This window comes from Bufo bufo, chromosome 10 (assembly GCF_905171765.1).
Source record: "Bufo bufo chromosome 10, aBufBuf1.1, whole genome shotgun sequence".
Classification (NCBI taxonomy): Eukaryota; Metazoa; Chordata; class Amphibia; order Anura; family Bufonidae; genus Bufo; species Bufo bufo.
The window spans coordinates 25,034,447-25,055,137 of record NC_053398.1 but is presented as its reverse complement, the minus strand read 5'-3'; the positions used below and the strand labels follow the sequence as shown (position 1 = coordinate 25,055,137).

The window sequence follows — 20,691 nt, the reverse complement described above, 5'->3', positions numbered from 1 at the left end:
GCTGCTCTCCCGTGTGTCTAAAAGTTTAGGACCCTAAATGAGGAACCTGCCTTGCTTTTTTTTTTCCTACTAACAGCTTAAAATTCTGAAGACGACTCCTAATGTATGCTCTCACCAGTGAAGACAAGATGGGCTGAAATATGGTGATGGTGGCCGGGTTACTTGCCACCTCTGTCACAGAGGTCACCAACAGGCAGACAATCAGTACAATCACCCAGACTGGCAAGCTGCTCAGTGGTTCCATCTTGTGCCCGACCCACACGGACAGGCCAGACACCTACAAAAAGGAAAAAGGCTATTAGAAATGGTCCACAACACATCGGATCACACGGATATTATATTAGGGCAGGTTTTCTAATCCAGTCTAAGATTTAGGAAACTTGGACTAACACGACTGTATCCATTCAGATGACCGTAACCGATTTGTCCGCAAGTTGTGAATCCGCAAAACGAGGATACTGGCATTTTTGCAGAGCAGAATGTCCAGCCCCATGATAGAACATGTCCTATTCTTGTCCACAAAAGTGGACAAGAATAGGACATGTTCTAGCTTTTTTGCGGCGGCCGCAGAACTGAAGTGTGGATGCGGACAGCACGCGGTGTGCTGTCCGCATCTTTTGCGGCCTCGTTCAAATGAATGGGTCTGCACCAGTTTTGCAAAACTGTGGAACAGATGCGGACACAAATATACAGTTGTCTGAATGAGCCTTAAAATGCACAGTGATCTAAGCTGGATGATTATTTTGGTGCACAGCCGACACTTGTCTGTTCGCCACCTATTGCTTGACTTGTGCCAAAAATTTGATATATCTTGGTGCATTTTAAAGGGGGTTTCCAGGCTCCTGATATTGATGACCTCGGGATAGGTCATTAATATCCAATCGGTGCCGGTCTGACACCCCACACCTGCACTGGGGTCACCTGTTCACTGCAGTATTATGGTTTTTGATCTCGCTCCCATACTTTAATGGGAAAGTCTGATCCAGAAAAATAGATCAGATTAGGAGATGCACCAAGATTCTCAGAAGGGAACACGTATCCGTGAAGAAAGAAAAAACAAAACAAAAAAACAAAAAACAAAACACAGAATAGCTCCATTGACTTGTGTGGGTCGATGTGAGGTCCCTTTTTTTTTTTTTTTTATAAAAAGGACAGCACACAGAAGAGAAAACACAGTCATGTAAATAAGCCCTTAAAAACAATAAAAAAATATATATGTGATGCAAAGCATGTATGCAGGTTTCTGGCACAAATTAAAAACACAATATTGTCACATTAAGCTTAATAAATTAATTGTTTCTGGAGGGAAAGAGAAAGCGCACGATCACCCCTGTTCACTTACCTCACATCCCTTAGCTAGCGCAAAACCACCTCCGACCAGAATGACGATATGCCAGGGAATGCATTCTTCAAACTCCTTCCATGTGATCATTGGCGTGGATTCTGCCGCCGCTGACACTCTAGGCTTTTCTATAAATGGCAGCACGGATGTGGAAAACAAAAACTACATGTAAGTTTCAAATAAAAAAAAAATAAAAAATTTGGCCGCTCTGCACATTTCACAGCGAGTCCTACATGCCGCCCGCTAACACAGATACGGACATGGCAATCACAAGTATATTATGACACTCTCTAACAAACAGAAACCTATGGGCCCATGCTGTATCTGTGTATTTTTCCATCCATATTTCTGTATATTCTCCATAAAAGCTTCTAGGGAAGAATATGGTGCCTAACACAAGCACACAAGCACAGAGTACAGGGTCCGAGCGCATCTCCTACACAAGCCCAAAGTCTATGCCTGGCCATTTTGACTAGGAAGAACTGCACGGACACCTTTGATATTTATCGCCTGAATAAATCGGTAGGCTGGCGGCTTTCCCGACTCCCCCAAACGACTGAGTGTGTAAGTGTTTTCAGTAGGGAAAGTGAGGAAAGCTGTTACCAGATACCTCTGGTGGGAGAACACCAGAATCGGGCATTGAAATTTAACGTCCCCCGCCATCTCTCCTCTGTCGTCACTTAGTCACAGGACAGTCAAGATCTCCCCATACATGTTAGATTGTCAGTTAGTCCAGCCTAATGTACTCTACATTAAAACCATGGAACGGGACTTGCTAGATGTAGGTGTGCTGTTAGGTGGACACACTTAAAAGGGAACGTTTCACCATGAAAATGGAGTGCAATCTGCAGGCAACATGTTATAGAGCGTCAGGAGCTGAGCAGACTGCTGAATAGATTTATGGGAAAAGATTCAGTATAATTTATACATTTACATTCCTGCTCTTTCCGGGATTAAAAGTCCAGGAGGCGGTCCCATCAGTGATTGACAGCTCTCTGTATACAGAGTCAATCACGGATAGGACCGTCTCCTGGACTTCAAAGCCCAGAATGAGCAGGAATGTAAAATAATAAAAACACAAGTTTTACTGAATCTTTTCCAAATAATCTACAGCAGGGATGCTCAACCTGCAGCCCTCCAGCTGTTGCAAAACTACAATTCCCAGCATGCCTGGGCAGCCTACAGCTCTTAGGGCATGCTGGGAGGGCCGCAGGTTGAGCATCCCTGATCTACAGTATATATCAATCTGCTCCGCTCCTCCTGCTCTATAACATGCTGCCTGCAGCTTAGCACCACGTTCGACGTTACCGGTTCCATTTAATGATACGTTTGAAGGACCATTTATAATAGGAATTGATAGGACGAGCGACTGTGCAGAGGAAATGGTTTTGAGCCGAGCTCTGACTGTGTAAAGGTCATCTGAGCGCCCGCAATGCCCTGCTCTCTGGTGTCTGCCATAGAACACAATGGCTGCTTCAGTGCAGACTGGCAGATCTGTATAGAGTACAATGAACCTTCTAACACCTAAAAGAAGGAAACTCACCCTTTGATCTACAGCACCACCAGCTGGGCTTTCTTCCGGGTATAATAAACAATAAAAAGCCAAAGAGAATAGCTGAGGTAGCATCCGATTTATAACCTTTCCTGTTCATGCAAAGAAAAAAAAAACATAACAACATGTAACAAGATTTGTCAAAGAGACTGAAATGACACAATTTATATAACATCAAAAATGTATTCTCTTAAGCAATCCAAGAGATATGCTATAAACACTTGATAGGGACCCTCACCTACCAGGATAACTAGGGTTAAGACATGCCCCTGCCCCCCATACACACACCCATCCATATTTGTCAAATTGTTGCCACCACAGTCTTCATAGTCATAGTTGCCAACTGTCCCGAATTTGCAGGGACTGTGACCGATTTTCAGAGACAGTCCTGACAAATTCAGGCCGTCACAGGCCGAAAATGGACAAGGTTAACGTTAACCCCGCCCAGAAGTGGGCGTTGCCAGGGGGCGAGATTTTGAATGCCCCAATTTTACAAACCTAAAAAACATTGGCAAGTATGTTGGAGTTCAATGGAGACCTGGCTGTGAATTCGTCCAGAATCATTATATGGGTTGATCAGGATTTTGATCTATATCTGATGGGTGTGGGGTCAGATTTTCATCACCCCCACCATTCAGAAGCTTGAAGAGAGGGCAGTGTTCAGGTAAGAGCCATGTCCATATGGATGCTCAGCACCTCCGCACAAGCCGTCTACATGGGGAGATGTGCTGCTGACAAGAAATCATCTTCGTGACCACCTCAAAGATGGCTGTAGGCCGATCGCTGACCAGTATATGGGAATGGTCTTTACACCATTAATCGGCCTGCGGTCGCCTGAACCCACTGATTTTAGCAAGACCAGACAACCACCTCATGTGTATGAAACGCCCAGCAAACATTCCCATCTTGGCACCCTCTCCCCACTGAGAGCACATGCACGCTCAGCAGATCCGAGTGTGCGTGGGGAAAGGGTAGTTGAGAGGAAGAACCGTTCAAGCTGACAGCTATTTAAAGTGCATGGCCAGCTTTTCTACAGCAGGCACCGAAATGGACATTTTCTATTAGCAGGTATAGGTAACATTAAGGCCCCTTTCACACGGGCGAGTATTCCGCGCGGAATGCGATGCGTGAGTTGAACACATTGCACCCGCACTGAATCCCGACCCATTCATTTCTATGGGGCTGTGCACACGAGCAGCGATTTTCACGCATCACTTGTGCGTTGCAGGAAAATCGCAGCATGCTCCTCTTTGGGCGTTTTTCACATAACGCAGGCCCCATAGAAATGAATGGGGTTGCGTGAAAATCGCAAGCATCCGCAAACAAGTGCGGATGCGGTGCGATTTTCACGCACGGTTGCTAGGAGACGATAGGTCCCACGGTAGGGGACCCGATCATTATTATTTTCCCTTATAACATGGTTATAAGGGAAAATAATAGCATTCTGAATACAGAATGCTTAGTAAAATAGAGCTGGAGGGGTTAAAAAATAAAAAATTAAACTCACCTTAATCCACTTGCTCACGCAGCTCGGCATCTCTTCTGTCTTCTTTTTTGCTGTGTGCAGGAAAAGGACCTGTGGTGACGTCACTCCGGTCATCACATGGTCCATCACATGATCTTTTACCATGGTGATGGACCATGTGATGACCGGAGTGACGTCACCACAGGTCCTTTTCCTGCACACAGCAAAGAAGGAGACCGAAGAGAAGCCGGGCTGCGCGAGCAAGTGGATTAAGGCGAGTTAATTTTTTTTATATATATATGGTTATAAGGGAAAATAATACAATCTACCCAACACCGATCCAAAGCCCGAACTTCTGTGAAGAAGTTCGGGTACCAAACATGCGCGATTTTTCTCACGCGAGTGCAAAACGCATTACAATGTTTTGCACTCGCGCGGAAAAATCGCGCATGTTCCCGCAACGCACCCGGACCTTTTCCCGCAACGCCCGTGTGAAAGAGGCCTAAGAGATAATAGAATATAATATGCATGTAAATAGTGAAAGACAAAGCTACAGTTTGTGCAGGTGCAGCTAGACATTCTGAAAGCACGTTTCATGCAAAAAAAGAAAACAGCGGTCATAAGGCTTACATAAAGCCAACCATTAAAGGGATCGCCTGACTATAAACAGTATGTATGGGGGCCTTTTAAAGGGGTTATCTGGCTATTTATAACTGATGATCTTCTGGATAGGTCAGTATCTGATCAGTGGGGGTCTGACACCAAGGACCACCACCGATCAGCTGTTTCAGAAGGCTCCTGCCTCCTCGCAGCTTACCAAGCACAGCACCATACATTGCATAATGGCTGTGCTTGATATTGCAGCTCAGCGTCATTCACTTGAATGGGGCTGAGCTGCTCCTAAGCCACGTGACCGATGGGTAAGCTGCGAGAAGGCTGTGGCGCCCACAGAAGTGGCATGCCTTCTCAAACTGATCAGTGGGGGTCCTGGGTCTCGGACCTCCACCGATCAGATGCTGATGCCCTTACAGAGCAGAGGTTATCCGTTACAAATAGTCAGATATCAGGGGAAAGAACGATCAGGCACTTTTTCAACAGAACGTCCCTTCAACAGATTGCTCTTGGTCAGAAATATTGCTATGTCAATGGCCGACCTTAACAGATACAGCAGTTAAATGACATAATAATATGCATATAATTGTATCCACCTAGCACAACTCACAGTCCAAACAGTGAATCCCAACCTGGGATAAATCCAGGGTCCCGTGTGAACCAGGACAAGGCCATTAACAGGAAGATCATAAGGGTCACCACCTCCTGGTAACTGCAAGATAAAAATATAGATATGAAATAGGTTGTAAAATAGCCCCTTTCATATATTCAGCAGGTGCCGGACTGGGGACCACAATCCACTACGTTCTGCTGTAAAATAGGGTGGATAATATTTCAATCCGTCAATTCAATGCCATATGGAAAAAAGAAAAAACGGTTAGAAATGTAGCGCTCGTTAAAGGCTTCCGTCAGTCCTATAGCAGAGCTATAAAACGGCACAATATGAAGAGAGCTTTTGTGAAAGAGGTCATCCTATCAATTATTGACCACACGATCTGCATCCTGCTCATTTACTGTGCATGCCGGACCATGGTAAGGTGCCCAGATATGCACAATACTATAATAATACAATTCTGTGCTGGATCATTTCTTAATCTATCTTTCATATGTGTGCCGTTTTTCTGACACACAGTTCCAAATCTGCAATTTAGAACTAAAAGGGGTATGCCACAAATCAAGTGCTTGAAAAAAGGTCCAAAATCCTGTTACCAAAATTCTGCACCATTTCCCCTTTTCATCCCCATCAGCACTACTAATCCGTGCAATTGTGGGCAGGCTGGACAGTGTCACATAGCCCATTTCTCTGTTTGCACCTACAACTCCATCAACACACTGCACGGCCTTTGTGTGTCTAACGCTCCTACCTGCCCCACATTACCGTCTCCTCCTCTCTGGTAGCTGTAAATACAGCCCCCCAATCAATCTTCTGCCTCCCTCTGGTAGCTGTAAATTTAGCCCTAAATCAATCTTCTTCCTCCCTCTGGTAGCTGTAAATACAGCCCCCCCAATCAATCTTCTGCCTCCCTCTGGTAGCTGTAAATTTAGCCCTAAATCAATCTACTTCCCCCTCTGGTAGCTGTAAATACAGCCCCCCAATCAATCTTCTTCCTCCCTCTGGTAGCTGTAAATGCAGCCCCAAATCAATCTCCTTCCCCCTCTGGCAGCTGTACATACAGCCCCCAGTCAGTTTTCCTCCGTACGTCAGCTATAAGTAAAGTTCCCAGTCAGTCTCCTTCATCCTCTGGTAGCTGTAAATATAATCCTGCAGATAGATAACAATTGTACCGTACATTTTGGTGCAGTGAAAAGTAATATACTGCGCGATTATGTATATAGGGTATATCTGCCATGACTAAATACCTCAAGGGGCCAAGTTTTTCATATTCTTGTCTCAAAATGTTTCTTGAATCCTCATGGCTTGGAGACTTGGATTTTCGCCAACACCGCATTTCCTTTAGGCTGCAATATGAACGTGGGGGTAGAACGTAAAGAAACGTATTTCTGCTCAGAGTTATACAAGTTTAGATTTCATCATGGCAAGTCTTTCTGCTTGTTTCTTGAGGGTAGTCATGACATACTTAAACATTTGTGTTGATAAATTGGGGTATTTAAAAGGCACCCCCCCACCCATCTCAGACCCACCCATGAACACCCACATCTGGATGAGGTTAAATAAACAGTTTTCAAAAACCTGTCCATCATAATGTGGATGTGTAATTCACTAGGATTATCCCAGAGCTATCCGGCTCCTGTAAAATACCTGTACATTTATTCTTTTACCACTTACCAGATGTGCACTCAAAGGGCATCTGTCAGCAGATTTGTACCTATGACACTGGCTGACCTGTTACATGTGCGCTTGGCAGCTGAAGGCATCTGTGTTGGTCCCATGTTCATATGTGCCCGCATTGCTGAGAAATATGATGTTTTATTATATGCAAATGAGCCTCTAGGAGCAACGGGGACGTTGTCATTACACCTAGAGGCTCTGCTCTCTCTGCAACTGCCGCACTTTTACATGTTTTCACTGCCAGGCCCTATCAAAGTGCAGAAGGTGCTGAAGGAGCAGAGCCTCTAGGTGTAACAGCAATGCCCCCATTGCTCTTAGAGGCCCATGGGACCAACACAGATGCCTTCAGCTGCCAAGCGCACATGTAACAGGTCAGCCAGTGTCATAGGTACAAAACTGCTGACAGATGCCCTTTAAAGACATTTAAAAAAGTAATAAAATCGGGGGATTTAAGCCTTGTGCTTAGGACCACCCAGCAATGCCCGCAAAAAAGTGCATTTGGCACCCCCAATTCGCAGTATTGTTACAGCAAAATAAGGGTACCCATCAGATTTTTTGTTTAAAGAGGACCTTTCACCTGTATAAACGATGTTAACTGAGTATGCTGCCATATAGAGCGGCGCCCGGGGATCTCACTGCACTTACTATTATCCCCGGGCGCCGCTCCGTTCTCCCGTTATAGGCTCCGGTACCTTTGCTCTGTAAGTTATAGTAGGCGGGTCTTCCCTTGTCCTGTGGGCGTCTCCTTCTCCTAGGCTGCAGCGCTGGCCAATCGCAGCGCACAGCTCACAGCCTGGGAGAAAAAAACCTCTCAGGCTGTGAGCTGCGATTGGCCAGCGCTGCAGCCTAGGAGAAGGAGACGCCCACAGGACAAGAGAAGACCCGCCTACTATAACTTAAAAAGCAAAAGGTACCGGAGCCTATAACGGGAGAACGGAGCGGCGCCCGGGGATAATAGTAAGTGCAGTGAGATCCCCGGGCGCCGCTCTATATGGCAGCATACTCAGTTCACATAGTTTATACAGGTGAAAGGTCCTCTTTAACACTAGCTTAGCTCACTTTAAATTTATTCTATTTTCTTACTATAAAGTGTATATTCTCCTGCAGTTTCTCTACAGTTACTTTACCAAAACACAGGGAACTTACTGAATATTAATCTATAGACCCCCATTATGCAACAAAATAAGCGCCCCAATCCTATACATATAACAATATATTCTGATTTAGTGGCCAAAAGCAAAATTAAAGGGGTTGTCAGAGATTCTGATATTGATGACCTATCCTCAGGAAAGGTAATTAAATATCAGACTGGTGGGGACCTGACGCCAAGGACCTCCACCGATCAGCTTTTACGGGAGGCCGCAGCACTCCAGTGAGCACCGTGGCCTCCTCACAGCTTACCAAGCACAGCGCCATCCATTCTACAGTGGCTGTGCTCAGTACTGCAGTCCAGGCCCATTCACTTGACCTGCACCTAGGTCATGTAACCAATGAAGGTGACGTCAATGGCCTAGAAAAAGGATGCAGCACTCAGAGTGCCTCGGTCTCTTTAAACAGCCAACTGGGGGGGGGAGGTGCAGGAGTCAGACCCCCACCATTCAGATATTGATGACCTATCTTAAGGTACTATCCAACATATGGCTACGGGTAAAGCAAGACACTGGGAAAAACTGGAATTTCCCAATATAATTTAGCATTATTTTTAAAGACTCTTGAAAGAACAATTTTTCACCAGTGGCCGGAACAGCTGTCACTTAGGCCTCATGCACACGACCGTTGTCCAGGTCCGCATCCGAGCCGCAGTTTTTGCAGCTTGGGTGCGGACCCATTCACTTCAATGGGGCCGCAAAAGATGTGGACAGCACTCAGTGTGCTGTCCGCATCCGTTGCTCCGTTCCATGGCCCCGCAAATAAAATATAACCTGTCCTATTCTTGTCCGTTTTGCGGACAAGAATAGGCATTTCTACAATGGTCCGCCCGTTCCGTAAATTGCGGAAGGCACTTGGGTGGCTTCCGTTTTTTGCGGCCCGCAAAAAAAAAAACTGAATGATCGTGTGCATGAGGCCTTAGTAACAAATCCCAACGAAGGATACATCAGCAGGTGACAATGCGACGTATCCGCACTCCTGCAGAGTGTCATTCAGCATATTAGATGCTCCAGAATAATTTTTACAATGGGGGATGAAAGTAGTTGCTAAAAGGTGCTCTTTAAGAAGACAAATATACAATTTTTATCACATGTGGCCTGTAGATGTGCAAACAGATAACTGTTGGTATCTTCAGTCACCACTAACTGCCCAGATGTAGACAGATATAAAACACTGGTGACGAGAGATAAAGACTTTTGCTCATACAAAGACCTTCAGCCGCCCCGGGGATCAGGAGCCCCTGGCAATAAGCTATGCCAGGGAAGTTTCATCTAAGCCATACATTTGCATTGGCAAGAATCAGGACGACAATATAATACATGAAGGCACAGAGAGCACCGGAGCTGAAGCCGTTCCTGCCAAGTAGATCTTTTTAGCAAGCCTTGGAACATGACAAGGGAACATAGCCAATTATGGATGAATATTTGGCTTGGCTGTTTTGGGGTGCTTGCCTCATCAGTACAGAGTAGGATTCTGGCCAAGTGTGATGCCTTGGACGCAGCTTAGGTGGAGTACTGGCTCTAACCAGGCGGCGCCAGCCAGATGGTTCTCTTTTCTTGGGAGATATCTCTATGCATATTGTTTCCCCATGGAGCACTGCCAATAGGGACTTATGCACACGGCCGCAGCCGTTTTTGCGGTCCACAAATAGCAGATCCACAAAACACGGATATCGGCCGTGCACGTTCCGCATTTAGCAGAATGGCACATCCTGCCCTCTATAGAACTGTCCTATCCTTGTCCGTAATACAGACAAGAATATGACACATTATTTTTTTCAGGTGCCATGGAACGGACATATGGATCTTTTGCAGCCCCATTGAAGTGAATCGGTCTGATCTGCGGATCAGATGCAGGAAAAACAAATATACGGTCGGGTGCATGAGCTCTTAGAGCCACATTTATTAGGACTGGAGTTTATGCTGCCAGTCTGAATGATGCCCTAAACTGGCGGCGGATCCGCCAAAGTTATGAAGAGGCGCAGGCCTCTCCATAACGTCGGCATATAAAAACGGGCCTGCCGGCGGCCTGTCCCCTCTTCCGCCCATAATTTTAAACCTGGCGTGAGCAGGGCGAAGTTGCAGATATGTTAGTTGCGCTGCTATCTGTGCCTGAAATACGCCACATTTAGACGTATTTCAGATTGGTAAATGACCCCCTAAGCCTCTATACCATGGAGCACTTCCTGTAAGTCTCCATACAGGATTGGTCTCTTTAAGGAGAACCAGTACCCTACACTGAAGTCGCATCCAAGGCATCGCACTGAGCCAGCCAGAATTCTACTCCATATTGATGAGGGGCAAGCACCCTGAAACAGCCGTCTACAGATAGATAATTGGCTTGGCTATGTTCCCTTGTCATGGCCCAAGGCTTGTTAAAAAGTTAGATTTTGAGTCATCGGGAGCCACTTCCATCAGGTGGTGCTGGAGAGATGGTTCTTTTTCCTTCGGAGATACCCGTTCACATATTGATTTTCACTATAAACGGAAACTCAAGAAGGCCATAAAGGACATACTACAAACCCCGCTGACTTATACTTGCACCGTATAAATTTAATATGCATCAATAGTTACCTAAAGCCCAGAAAAAGCCAGTTAATCCACATCCAGGAAAATATTAAGATAATGAAGGCAATGGGGAAAGAGAACGCAATCCAGGATCCAAAATTTACAAACTGACATCCGGGGTATCGTCTGCAGAGAAATACAGAAAAGAATGACTACGTCTAATCTGCAGATTATAAACAACACTACAGAGTGCAAGAAATGCAGAAATCCTATGCAAGATACAGAACTGTCCTATCCTTGTCCGTAATACAGACAAGAATAGGACACATTTTTTTTTCTGGTGCCATGGAACGGACCTATGGATCTTTTGCAGCCCCATTGAAGTGAATCGGTCTGATCTGCGGATCAGATGCAGGAAAAACAAAATATACGGTCGGGTGCATGAGCTCTAAGGGCCACATTTATTAAGACTGGCGTTTATGCCGCCGGTCTGAATAATGTAATACTGGGACAGGCTGGTCACTTGGGACAAGGCTTTTTTTATTTGAAGGGTGTCTCAAATATGAGCTGATCCCAGGGTGTTTTATTGGGTTTCAGCACATGCCCATCCACAGCTACATTTTATTTTAGATTTCGGAGAACTCCTTGAAATCAACGCAATGTCTATGTAACACATGGGCAGACAGGGTTCACCTTCCTCTGCTACAGCTAGTAGATGGAGAATAAGGAACTTCCTTCTATTAACTTAGAATGCCCTATAGGATATTTGAATCAGACAACCTTTAGAGTACGGGAAATACAGTGGAAAAGTTTGCTGCGAATGTGACACTGATTCGTGGCAAAAATGGCTGTGGATTTCACCCTCTCCACTGCAAAGGGTGAAATCCACAATGGAGAGCCACAGCCTAAATTGACATGGTGCAGATTTCAAATCTGCTCCACAGATCGATTTTTCTCATCCGCTTTGCTGGTGTTGGCGGATTTGCGCACGAGAATCTACAATGGCAAATCTGTATCTCCATATGAAATGTTGCAGATTTAGAATTGAGGATTATCATGGAGCAAACCCACAGCGTTGTACCGTGGCAGCAAAGTAACGTTTTTAATAATTCTCACAGAAAAAAAATTAAAAATCCACAGTGGAAACTGACCCGTGGGGCATTTTAAAGCTCCAACATGTCAAGTTATGCTGCAAATTTTTATTATGAGTTTCACCCTTTGTAATGTAAAAAGTGTAGAATCTGCATCAAATCAATAGCGTTTTCGCAACAAAATCCACACAAAAAAATTTCCTACATGCTTTTATGCAATGGCAGTATAAGGCTTCATGCACACGACCGTTGTGTGTTTTGCGTTCCGCAAAACACGGATGGCGTCCGTGTGCGTTCCACAATTTACGGAACGGCACGGACAGCCATTGATATACCTGCCTATTCTTGTCCGCAAAACGCGAACAAGACTAGGACAGGTTATATTTTTTTGAATAGGACAGGTTATATTTTTTTGAATAGGACAGGTTATATTTTTTTGAATAGGACAGGTTATATTTTTTTTGCAGTCCACGTAACGGAGCAACGGATGCGGACAGCACACGGAGTGCTGTCTGCATCTTTTGCGGCCCCATTGAAGTGAATGGGTCCGCATCAGAGCCGCAAAAGCTGCGGCTCGGATTCGGACCAAAACAACGGCCGTGTGCATGAGGTCTAAAGGGAATGGAATTCTGACAAGCTCCCTACACTGTGGATTAGACGCCAGCACAGTGCAAGTCTGGTCGACACACCTTAAAGGGCTTGTTCACCTTTAGGTTGTGGGCATGAGGCCTTATGGGGACTTTCAGCCAGACCCCATCATGTCGCTGGCAGCAGAAACCTGGCAACAGAGCAGGTAAATATGCTTCCCTCTGCAGGTCCAGCAACTTACAGGAGTCTGTCAGAAAGCCAGAACCAAAGTGGACAACCCCTTTAGGGGAATAGAGTGGGCAGGCACAGCCAGTGTCTCCTATCTGAAGCCATGATAGATGTAACACAAGGAGTAACAGAGGACAGAATGTTTTTTTTTCTCATTTTATGCCCCCACTAGTGCTTAAAGGATATGTACACCTTCGGGGGAAATTGTTTTGATTGCATCTTACACACCTTGGGCTAAAAAATTTTTTTTTTGCAATTGGTCTTTATTAAAAAATATTCTACCGTTCTGCCACAAAGGTTTAACTGTTTGTCTAGCTGTGTGAATCAGTATTTCCACTAATAAAACTTCTCTAAATTACTGAAAGGTCAAACACTCTTCAGGCTGTATTATTACATCAACAGAGTATCTGACCAATTTCTGTCCATTTAGACCAATAGTTGGTGTGTATAACAAAAGATCTGTGTGTAATTGGCCACCTGAGCAATGACTCGTCTGAAATCCGTAAGAGTAATACAGCCCTAAGCCACATTCTTATCAGTAAGATAAGAATTGAGCTATAACGAGGGTTTAGAAGGCCTGACGTCAGCTGAGCTGCCTGATGGAACACAAGAAAAAAAACTGAGCAGCTACTAGAGAATCTCAAGGCTGTACAGAGGAAGGCGCTCAACATTTTTTTATAAAGACCAAATTAAAAAATTATTTTTAGCTCAAAGTGAGTGAAATGCAATAAAAAAGTGCCAAAGGTGTACATAGCCTTTAATGTTGGGTGTCTTTAAGAAACATATGAATTGTACTGCAGACAAGTCTATTACATTGTACTTTAAATATATGAAATGCTACTTACGTTTCAAACTGTTCAATAAATATGAGATTAGTGGAGGTCCCTGTGAGAGTGGCCATCCCTCCAATGGTGGAAGAATACGCAATTCCCAGCGAAAAAGCTTTGCACATCATGTGATCACGTTTCGTCCTGTAGAAACGCCCAGATTTGGTCTGAAAAACCCCAGTGCAAAAAAAAAATAAATAAATAAATAAAAATGCATTTAAATATATATCCATACAGACCCTGCCCCAAATCATGATAACTTCAATTAATGAGGTGTTATAAATTGATTTGCTCCCCAAATTCACTGTAAGAGTCACGAATTATGTGCAGGTCCTGCAATAATTTGCAGATTTTCTAATTTCTCACCACTTTTGCTAAGTGGCAAGGGATGCGGATGGGCTTATCTGGGAGGTTATTCTGACAGAAGCTTATATCAGTCTACAGTACATGTTCATCTACTTGCATCGGCTTCTAGAGATTTTGCACAGCACCTTTTGCTACATAAAATGGTATTGCCACGCATTCGCCCTCCCTTATTAAATCTCGTCGGGCCGTGCTATGCCCCTCTAATCTCTCACCAGCTGTTTCAAGTCAAGCAACTATGGTCTCAAATTTTTTGTTTTGTCTGGTGGCAATGGAAAAATCTTCAGGACATGCAAAACAGTGAGGTTTACACCATTATACGGAGTCCCTGAGGTCAGTCCTGCAAGAACTGTCAGACAGGGTGTAATAGGGAAAGTATGAGCAAATATTGGGTGAAGTTAACTGCCCGGCAGTAAACAGCGGGTGGAGATATTAGTCTACGGAAATACTGAGGACACAAACACTCCAAAAATCACCACCCAGAGCCCAAGTGCAAGCCAATAAATGACTATACAGTGTCTTACTCCAGATGCACTGGAGATATCGTCAATGATACCCATATGACCCTTGATTGTAGAACCTACCGTAGCTTTGACAAGCACAAAGATACTGTATATAGCGGCCGTATGGTCCGGTGTACACTTTTTTTGCAGGGCTTTATCTGCCTACATTGTGCGATCTCTTTAAAAGGGGTTGTCAGCAAGACAGTCCATTTCTACAGGTTCCACCAGAACATATGGACATTTTGAGACTGTGAAGCACCTACATAGGACAAGTTACCTGTTTGGAATATCTCCGGCTTTCAAATGCTGGCTCCTCCTGTAAAACAGTCGTTTTTAATCAGATATCAGTTGTCAATTCAGAAAAGCATTTAAAGGAGGAATAACAGAAATGGAAAATAGAAAAAAAAGTTCTAAAAGGAAAGATGCACATTGAAATTTTTTGGAGAAAAACAAACAAACCACTATTTACTAAAACAGACTTGTCAGGAGAAAGGACAGAACGTGTCACATTGAAATGGAGTCCATTCTGCAGGCAGCATGTTATAGAGCAGGAGAAGCTGAGCAGATCGATATCTGTAAAGAATAAATCAAGGCAACTGGACCTACTGTAGATTTCTTGAAAACGTTTCACTCGTTCTTCCAACGAGTGACTGTACAAGAATTCTCTGGGAATAAATATGTAACTGAATCAACATCTGGTAATTATACCCAGCATGGGGTCAAAGGTGTTGATTTCATTATCCTAATTGGAGTCAGTAGGTGATAATGACCTCCCAGAAAAAGGTGTCAAGACAGCATTGTATGTGGCAGACAATAGATGTCTAACCCCCCCTCTATTCAAGATTGGCTTCTCCATTTTTACGTAGATGGCCTCCTTCACACCTCGTTTGTACCAAATCGGCCTCCTTATCCAAAACACGTACTTTACTGTCTTCAAAGGTGTGCCTGGTTTCTTTTAGATGCAAGTACACGGCTGAATCTTGACCAGAGGTTTTGGCTCTTCTATGCTGAGCCATACGCTGATGTAGTTGTTGTTTTGTTTTGCCGATATATACAGTTCTGAGCATTCCTCATTGCACTGGACTGCGTACACAATGATGTCCATCTTGTGTTTAGGCATTGGGTCTTTGGGGTGAAGCAGTTGTTGCCTCAGTGTGTTGCTGGGTTTAAAGCAGACAGGGATGTGATGTTTATTAAAAATCCTTTTGAGTTTCTCAGACACCCCAGCTACATATGGGATAACCATATTCTTGCGTCTGTCATTCTTCTCGCCCTCACTGGTAGTCTTGGCGCTCTTTCTTCTCCTTCCTTCTGTTTTGACAAAGGCCCAATCCGGATACCCCATGCTGGGTATAATTACTAGATGTTGATTCAGTTACATATTTATTCCCAGAGAATTCTTGTACAGTCACTCAGAAATGAGAAAGCTCGTTGGAAGAACGAGTGAAACGTTTCCAAGAAATCTACAGTAAGTCCAGTTGCCTTGATTTATTCTGTACAGATATACCATGACCTGGATAAATGAGAACCTTCAGACATGAGCAGATCGATATATAGTTTTATGGGAAATAGGTCAGTCCACGGGACTGTCCTAATCAGGGACTGCGACAGATAGTGAACTCAGGATGCAAGCCCATACAGGTAAGGGTGTCAGTCATTGAGTGAGACCGCCCACTGGACTCCTAAAGAAGGAGCAGAGGTCTAGATCAATACATTTCAAGCTGTAATTAATGTTTTCCCACAATACTATATATCAATCTGCTCAGCTTCACCTGCTCTATAACATGCTTCCTCAGATTGGAGAATATATTCAACATCACAGGTTCCCTTTGACCCCTTACCAATATCCACTAAATATATACCGGTACATATACATACACACACACACACACACACACACACACACACACACACACCAGAAGCCAGAAGGGGATATACAGATTGGGTTCAGTAGGTGCCCACTATGTTATACAGCTGACACTCACGTGTAGTGATCAGGATTGGAGATAACTCTGATCCTGGTCATTTAAACCCTTAGATTTTCTCTTTCTAGATAATGTGCAGACTGGTTGTCATCACAGTCAGGGAATCTACTGAAAGCTCTCAGGCCTAAGGGTGCACCACGAATGAGGCAATAGCCTCAGGCAGCACCAGGTAGGGGCAAGAGAGGGGCAGCCAAAGGGAAGAGGTTAGGTAAAGGAATTGGCATTGGGCGGCGAGGCGCAATTTCCCTTTTCGTCTCAGGCAGCAGAAAGGCTAGGTGCACCCCTGCTCCGGGCTGTCATCTTACTGCAGAGCTCTTAGGGCTCATGTTCCGGCCGTTCCGTGCATTGGGGACTGCAATTTGCGGTCCCCAATGCACAGGAACCATCCATGCGGCTGCCAAAGACCGATGCAGACCTATTCAACTTGAATGGGTCCATGATCTGTCCGCACCGCAAAAAAATAAATAAATAGAACATGTCAAGTGAATTGGATTGTGGGCCGCAATACAGGTATGGCCGGGCAACGGCTGTGTGCATGAACCCTTAGGGCTGTTTCACACGAGCGGATGCCGTGCGTGTCATCCGCAGCGTAAATGACAGCCAAGCCCCGCACTGGACAGCAGAGACACAGATTAACATGATTGATAAGGCTCCGTGCCTCTCTGATCTTTTTACTACAAAATCACAGTGACAACTTTAGCTCCCTGTGATTTTGTAGTAAAAAGAGCAGAGAGGCACGGAGCATTATCAATCATGTTAATGATCCGTGTCTCTGCTGTCCAGTGCAAGGCTTGGCTGTCATTGACACGCACGGCATCCGCTCGTGTGAAACAGCCCTTAGTGAGATAAGCTGGAACAGGCAGAGGCAGCGATGTGAGCTCTAGCCTCTATATTACCCACTGCAGCCCCAGTGGAATCTGTACTCCAATAGTGCACTGACATGTCAGCAGTGTACCAGTGATATTTGTATATAGTATATTACAAAAATTCATTTTCTCAAAATTAGAATAAAGTTTTAATGAGCGGTTATAAGGTCAGAGAGCAGAGATAAAGAGCCCTTCAGCTTCCTGCCTGACGGAAGAGAGAAAATTCACATCCTATTAAAAGAGCATCTCAGCTCTGTACAGAGAAAAGGGCTCCATATTTTTAATAAAGACCGACAGAAAAAAAAATAAATAAATGATATTTACCTCATAAATGAGTACAATGCAGTATGAAAAAATAAAATAAAAATTATGGCTTTTGGAAGGCAGGGATAAAGGAAAAAAAATAAAAAATTGTCTGTCGGAAGTGGTTAAAAGGGCCACAAAGCCATCAATTGAAAGTGACCAATCCAATGCAAACAAATGAAAGCAGAACACTACACATTTCCTACAAATTATGAAAAAACAACAGTTTATGGTATTAGATACTGAAGTACAAATGATACACTGCGGGATATGAATAAAACCTCATTTGACGGGGACGGTATTTCGAAACCTAAATCTACTTTGATGAGAAAAATGAAAAACAAGACAGTAACTTTCCCCCTGACGAGGTTACAGAACCCTCTGAGGGGAGCACATGAGACAGGAATGAGAATGGCCGAGCGAGGCTGCACAGATCCAACAAACCTCATTTTCTTCAGTGTTTGCAATTCCATTATCCAGAATATTATTGCTGAAACAAAAAAAAAAAAAAAAAGGTAAAAAATAAATAAATTGGAAATTCAAAAGTCAATCTCATTTTCCTAAAGGATGTTCAGGCTGCTTCCCGTTCCCCCTCACCAGTGCAGAATTACAGCTGAAGAAATTACAGGCAACGAAATGCTTGTTCTGCATCAATTGTATCTGTAGATTTCATGCAAATCTAACAAAAGTAAATGTGGCAAAAACTATAAAGCAAAATATGTCCAGACAAGTCCTAAAAACATTAAGCCATTGTTTTTCTCAGCAATGCGGGCACATATGAACACAGATGCCTTCAGCTGCCAAGTGCACATGTAACGAGTCAGCCAGTTTCATAGGTGCAAATCTGCTGACAGATGCCCTTTAAGCTCTAACCAGTAGTGTTCAGCGAGCATGCTCGGCCGAACTGCTGTTCGGCTCAAGAATCGCTATGCTCAGCAGATCCGAATACTTTGGGTGCTCAAGTACAATTTAATACAATGAAAGTCAATGGGAGACTTGAGCATCAAACCAGGCACCCCCTGCTCTAAAGAAAGGAGAGTGTCTGGGTCACAAGAAAAAGGTTAGAAATTGATGGAAAACCCATCAAAATGGTTTGGAAACAGCATTAAGAGGATAGCTGGATGCGTCTTAGACTCCTATTATGTAGGACATACAATAAACAACCACACAAAGGCTATATGCCAAAAGCCAGGTATGTGCAAGCCATCAATCTATCCATGAGACGGATAACAGCCAGCATACCTTACAATAGCAGCCTTGTGCACTATGAGATATTCCAAACTAGCTCTCATCTGACTGAGAACCAGTAAACCTCAAAGTTATTTTGCATCTGTTGGATGGCTTGGGTGGACCTGCACACCTAGATCAATATCATTAGGGCGACAAAAGGTTTTCTGATTGTCCAAACATAAGGCTACTTTCACACTTTCGGCAGGACTGATCCGACAGGCTGTTCACCCTGTCGGATCCATCCTTCCGCAAGTGTGAAAGTACCCTAATATTCAATAAACTTTCTATACAGTTTTGTCATGTAAAAACTCATTTGCATAAACATGGGCATATGTGAAAGACATGCAAATAAGCAGAATCTGCGTTGTTTTTCAGCTGTCATAAGACTATGAAAACCAATAGATGGCGCTATTGAGTTATGAACAGCGCCATCTATTGGTTTCACAGTCTTCTGACAAGAATATTAGACTATGAGTCTTATGACAAGCTTATTATTAGTGTAGACTTTTGCATGGAAAATTCTCAATAAAAGTTGACAATTAGAATATTCCTGATCTACACTAGGATGATATCTGACACTGGGAAAGCTGGGTAATAAATCAGTGTAGATCACGAATATTCTAAATCGCGAATTTTCCATGCAAAAGGCTACACTAATAAGCTTGTCATAAGACTCAGTCTAATATTCTTGTCAGAAGACTATGAAACCAATAGATGGCGCTGTTCATAACTCAATAGCGCCATCTATTGGTTTTCATAGTCTTAGGACAGCTGAAAAACAAGGCAGATTCTGCTCATTTGCATGTCTTTCCCATATGCCCATGTTTATGCAAATGAGTTTTTACATGACAAAACTGTATAGAAAAGTTTATAGAATATTAGGGTACTTTCACACTTGCGGAAGGATGGATCCGACAGGGTGAACAGCCTGTCGGATCCGTCCTGCCGCAAGTGTGAAAGTAGCCTTATGTTTGGACAATCAGAAAACCTTTTGTCACCCTAATGATATTGATCTAGGTGCGCAGGTCCACCCAAGCCATCCAACAGATGCAAAATAACTTTGAGGCTTACTGGTTCTCAGTCAGATGACAGCTGGTTTGGCATGTCTCAGTGCACAAGGCTGCCATTGTAAGGTATGCTGACTCAGCCCGTTATCCGTCTCATGGATAGATTGAGGTCTTGCACATACCTGGCTTTTGGCATATAGTCTTGGTGTGGTTGTCCATTGTATGTCGTACATAATAGGAGTCTAAGATGCATCCAGCTATCCTCTTAATGCTGTTTCCAAACCATTTTGATGGGGTTTCCATCAATTTCTAACTTTTTTTTCTAAACCAGACACCCTCTTCTCTTCCGAGCAGGGGGTGCCTGGGGTTCTCCCATTGACTTCCATTGTGCTCGGTAGAACACATGAACATACCGATGTTTTCGGCCTGACCACACGAGCACTTTAGTGCTCGCTCAACACTACTAACCAGTGTTTTTCTGACTTGGCTGGACATATTTCACTTTCTAGTTTTTGCCACACTTACTTTTGTTGGATAGGTGCAAATCTGCTGAGATGCCCTTTAAGGCCTCATGACTAGCAGAGACATGTGAACGGACCTTGTATGGAACAGATGTCTCTGCAGCTACTACTACAGAACCGTAGGCACTATGCCACCATATGGTGCCTCTGTATGACTCTATATTATAGAGATATTCCACCCAAGAAGGAATACAGTATCCATTGGAAAGTAGAGCAAAAGTCAGATTCATACCAAACCTTGAATTAGAGGTACAGTATTACT

The 20,691-nt window shown here is 44.0% G+C and overlaps 1 protein-coding gene across 1 annotated transcript in view; it reads right to left on the bottom strand.

Moving 5' to 3' along the window:
* The window catches only part of LOC120980778 (solute carrier family 13 member 1-like), a 46,743-nt gene that overhangs the window by 1,579 nt on the left and 24,473 nt on the right, over positions 1-20,691 (bottom strand). Inside the window, exons 6-14 of the mRNA XM_040410056.1 lie at positions 18,116-18,161; positions 14,795-14,833; positions 13,670-13,818; positions 10,984-11,103; positions 6,832-6,930; positions 5,582-5,683; positions 2,886-2,986; positions 1,343-1,470; positions 116-277 (exon numbers count right to left, since the gene is read on the bottom strand). Coding sequence (XP_040265990.1) covers positions 116-277; positions 1,343-1,470; positions 2,886-2,986; positions 5,582-5,683; positions 6,832-6,930; positions 10,984-11,103; positions 13,670-13,818; positions 14,795-14,833; positions 18,116-18,161 — 946 coding nt within the window. The remainder of the gene's footprint in view (positions 1-115; positions 278-1,342; positions 1,471-2,885; positions 2,987-5,581; positions 5,684-6,831; positions 6,931-10,983; positions 11,104-13,669; positions 13,819-14,794; positions 14,834-18,115; positions 18,162-20,691) is intronic.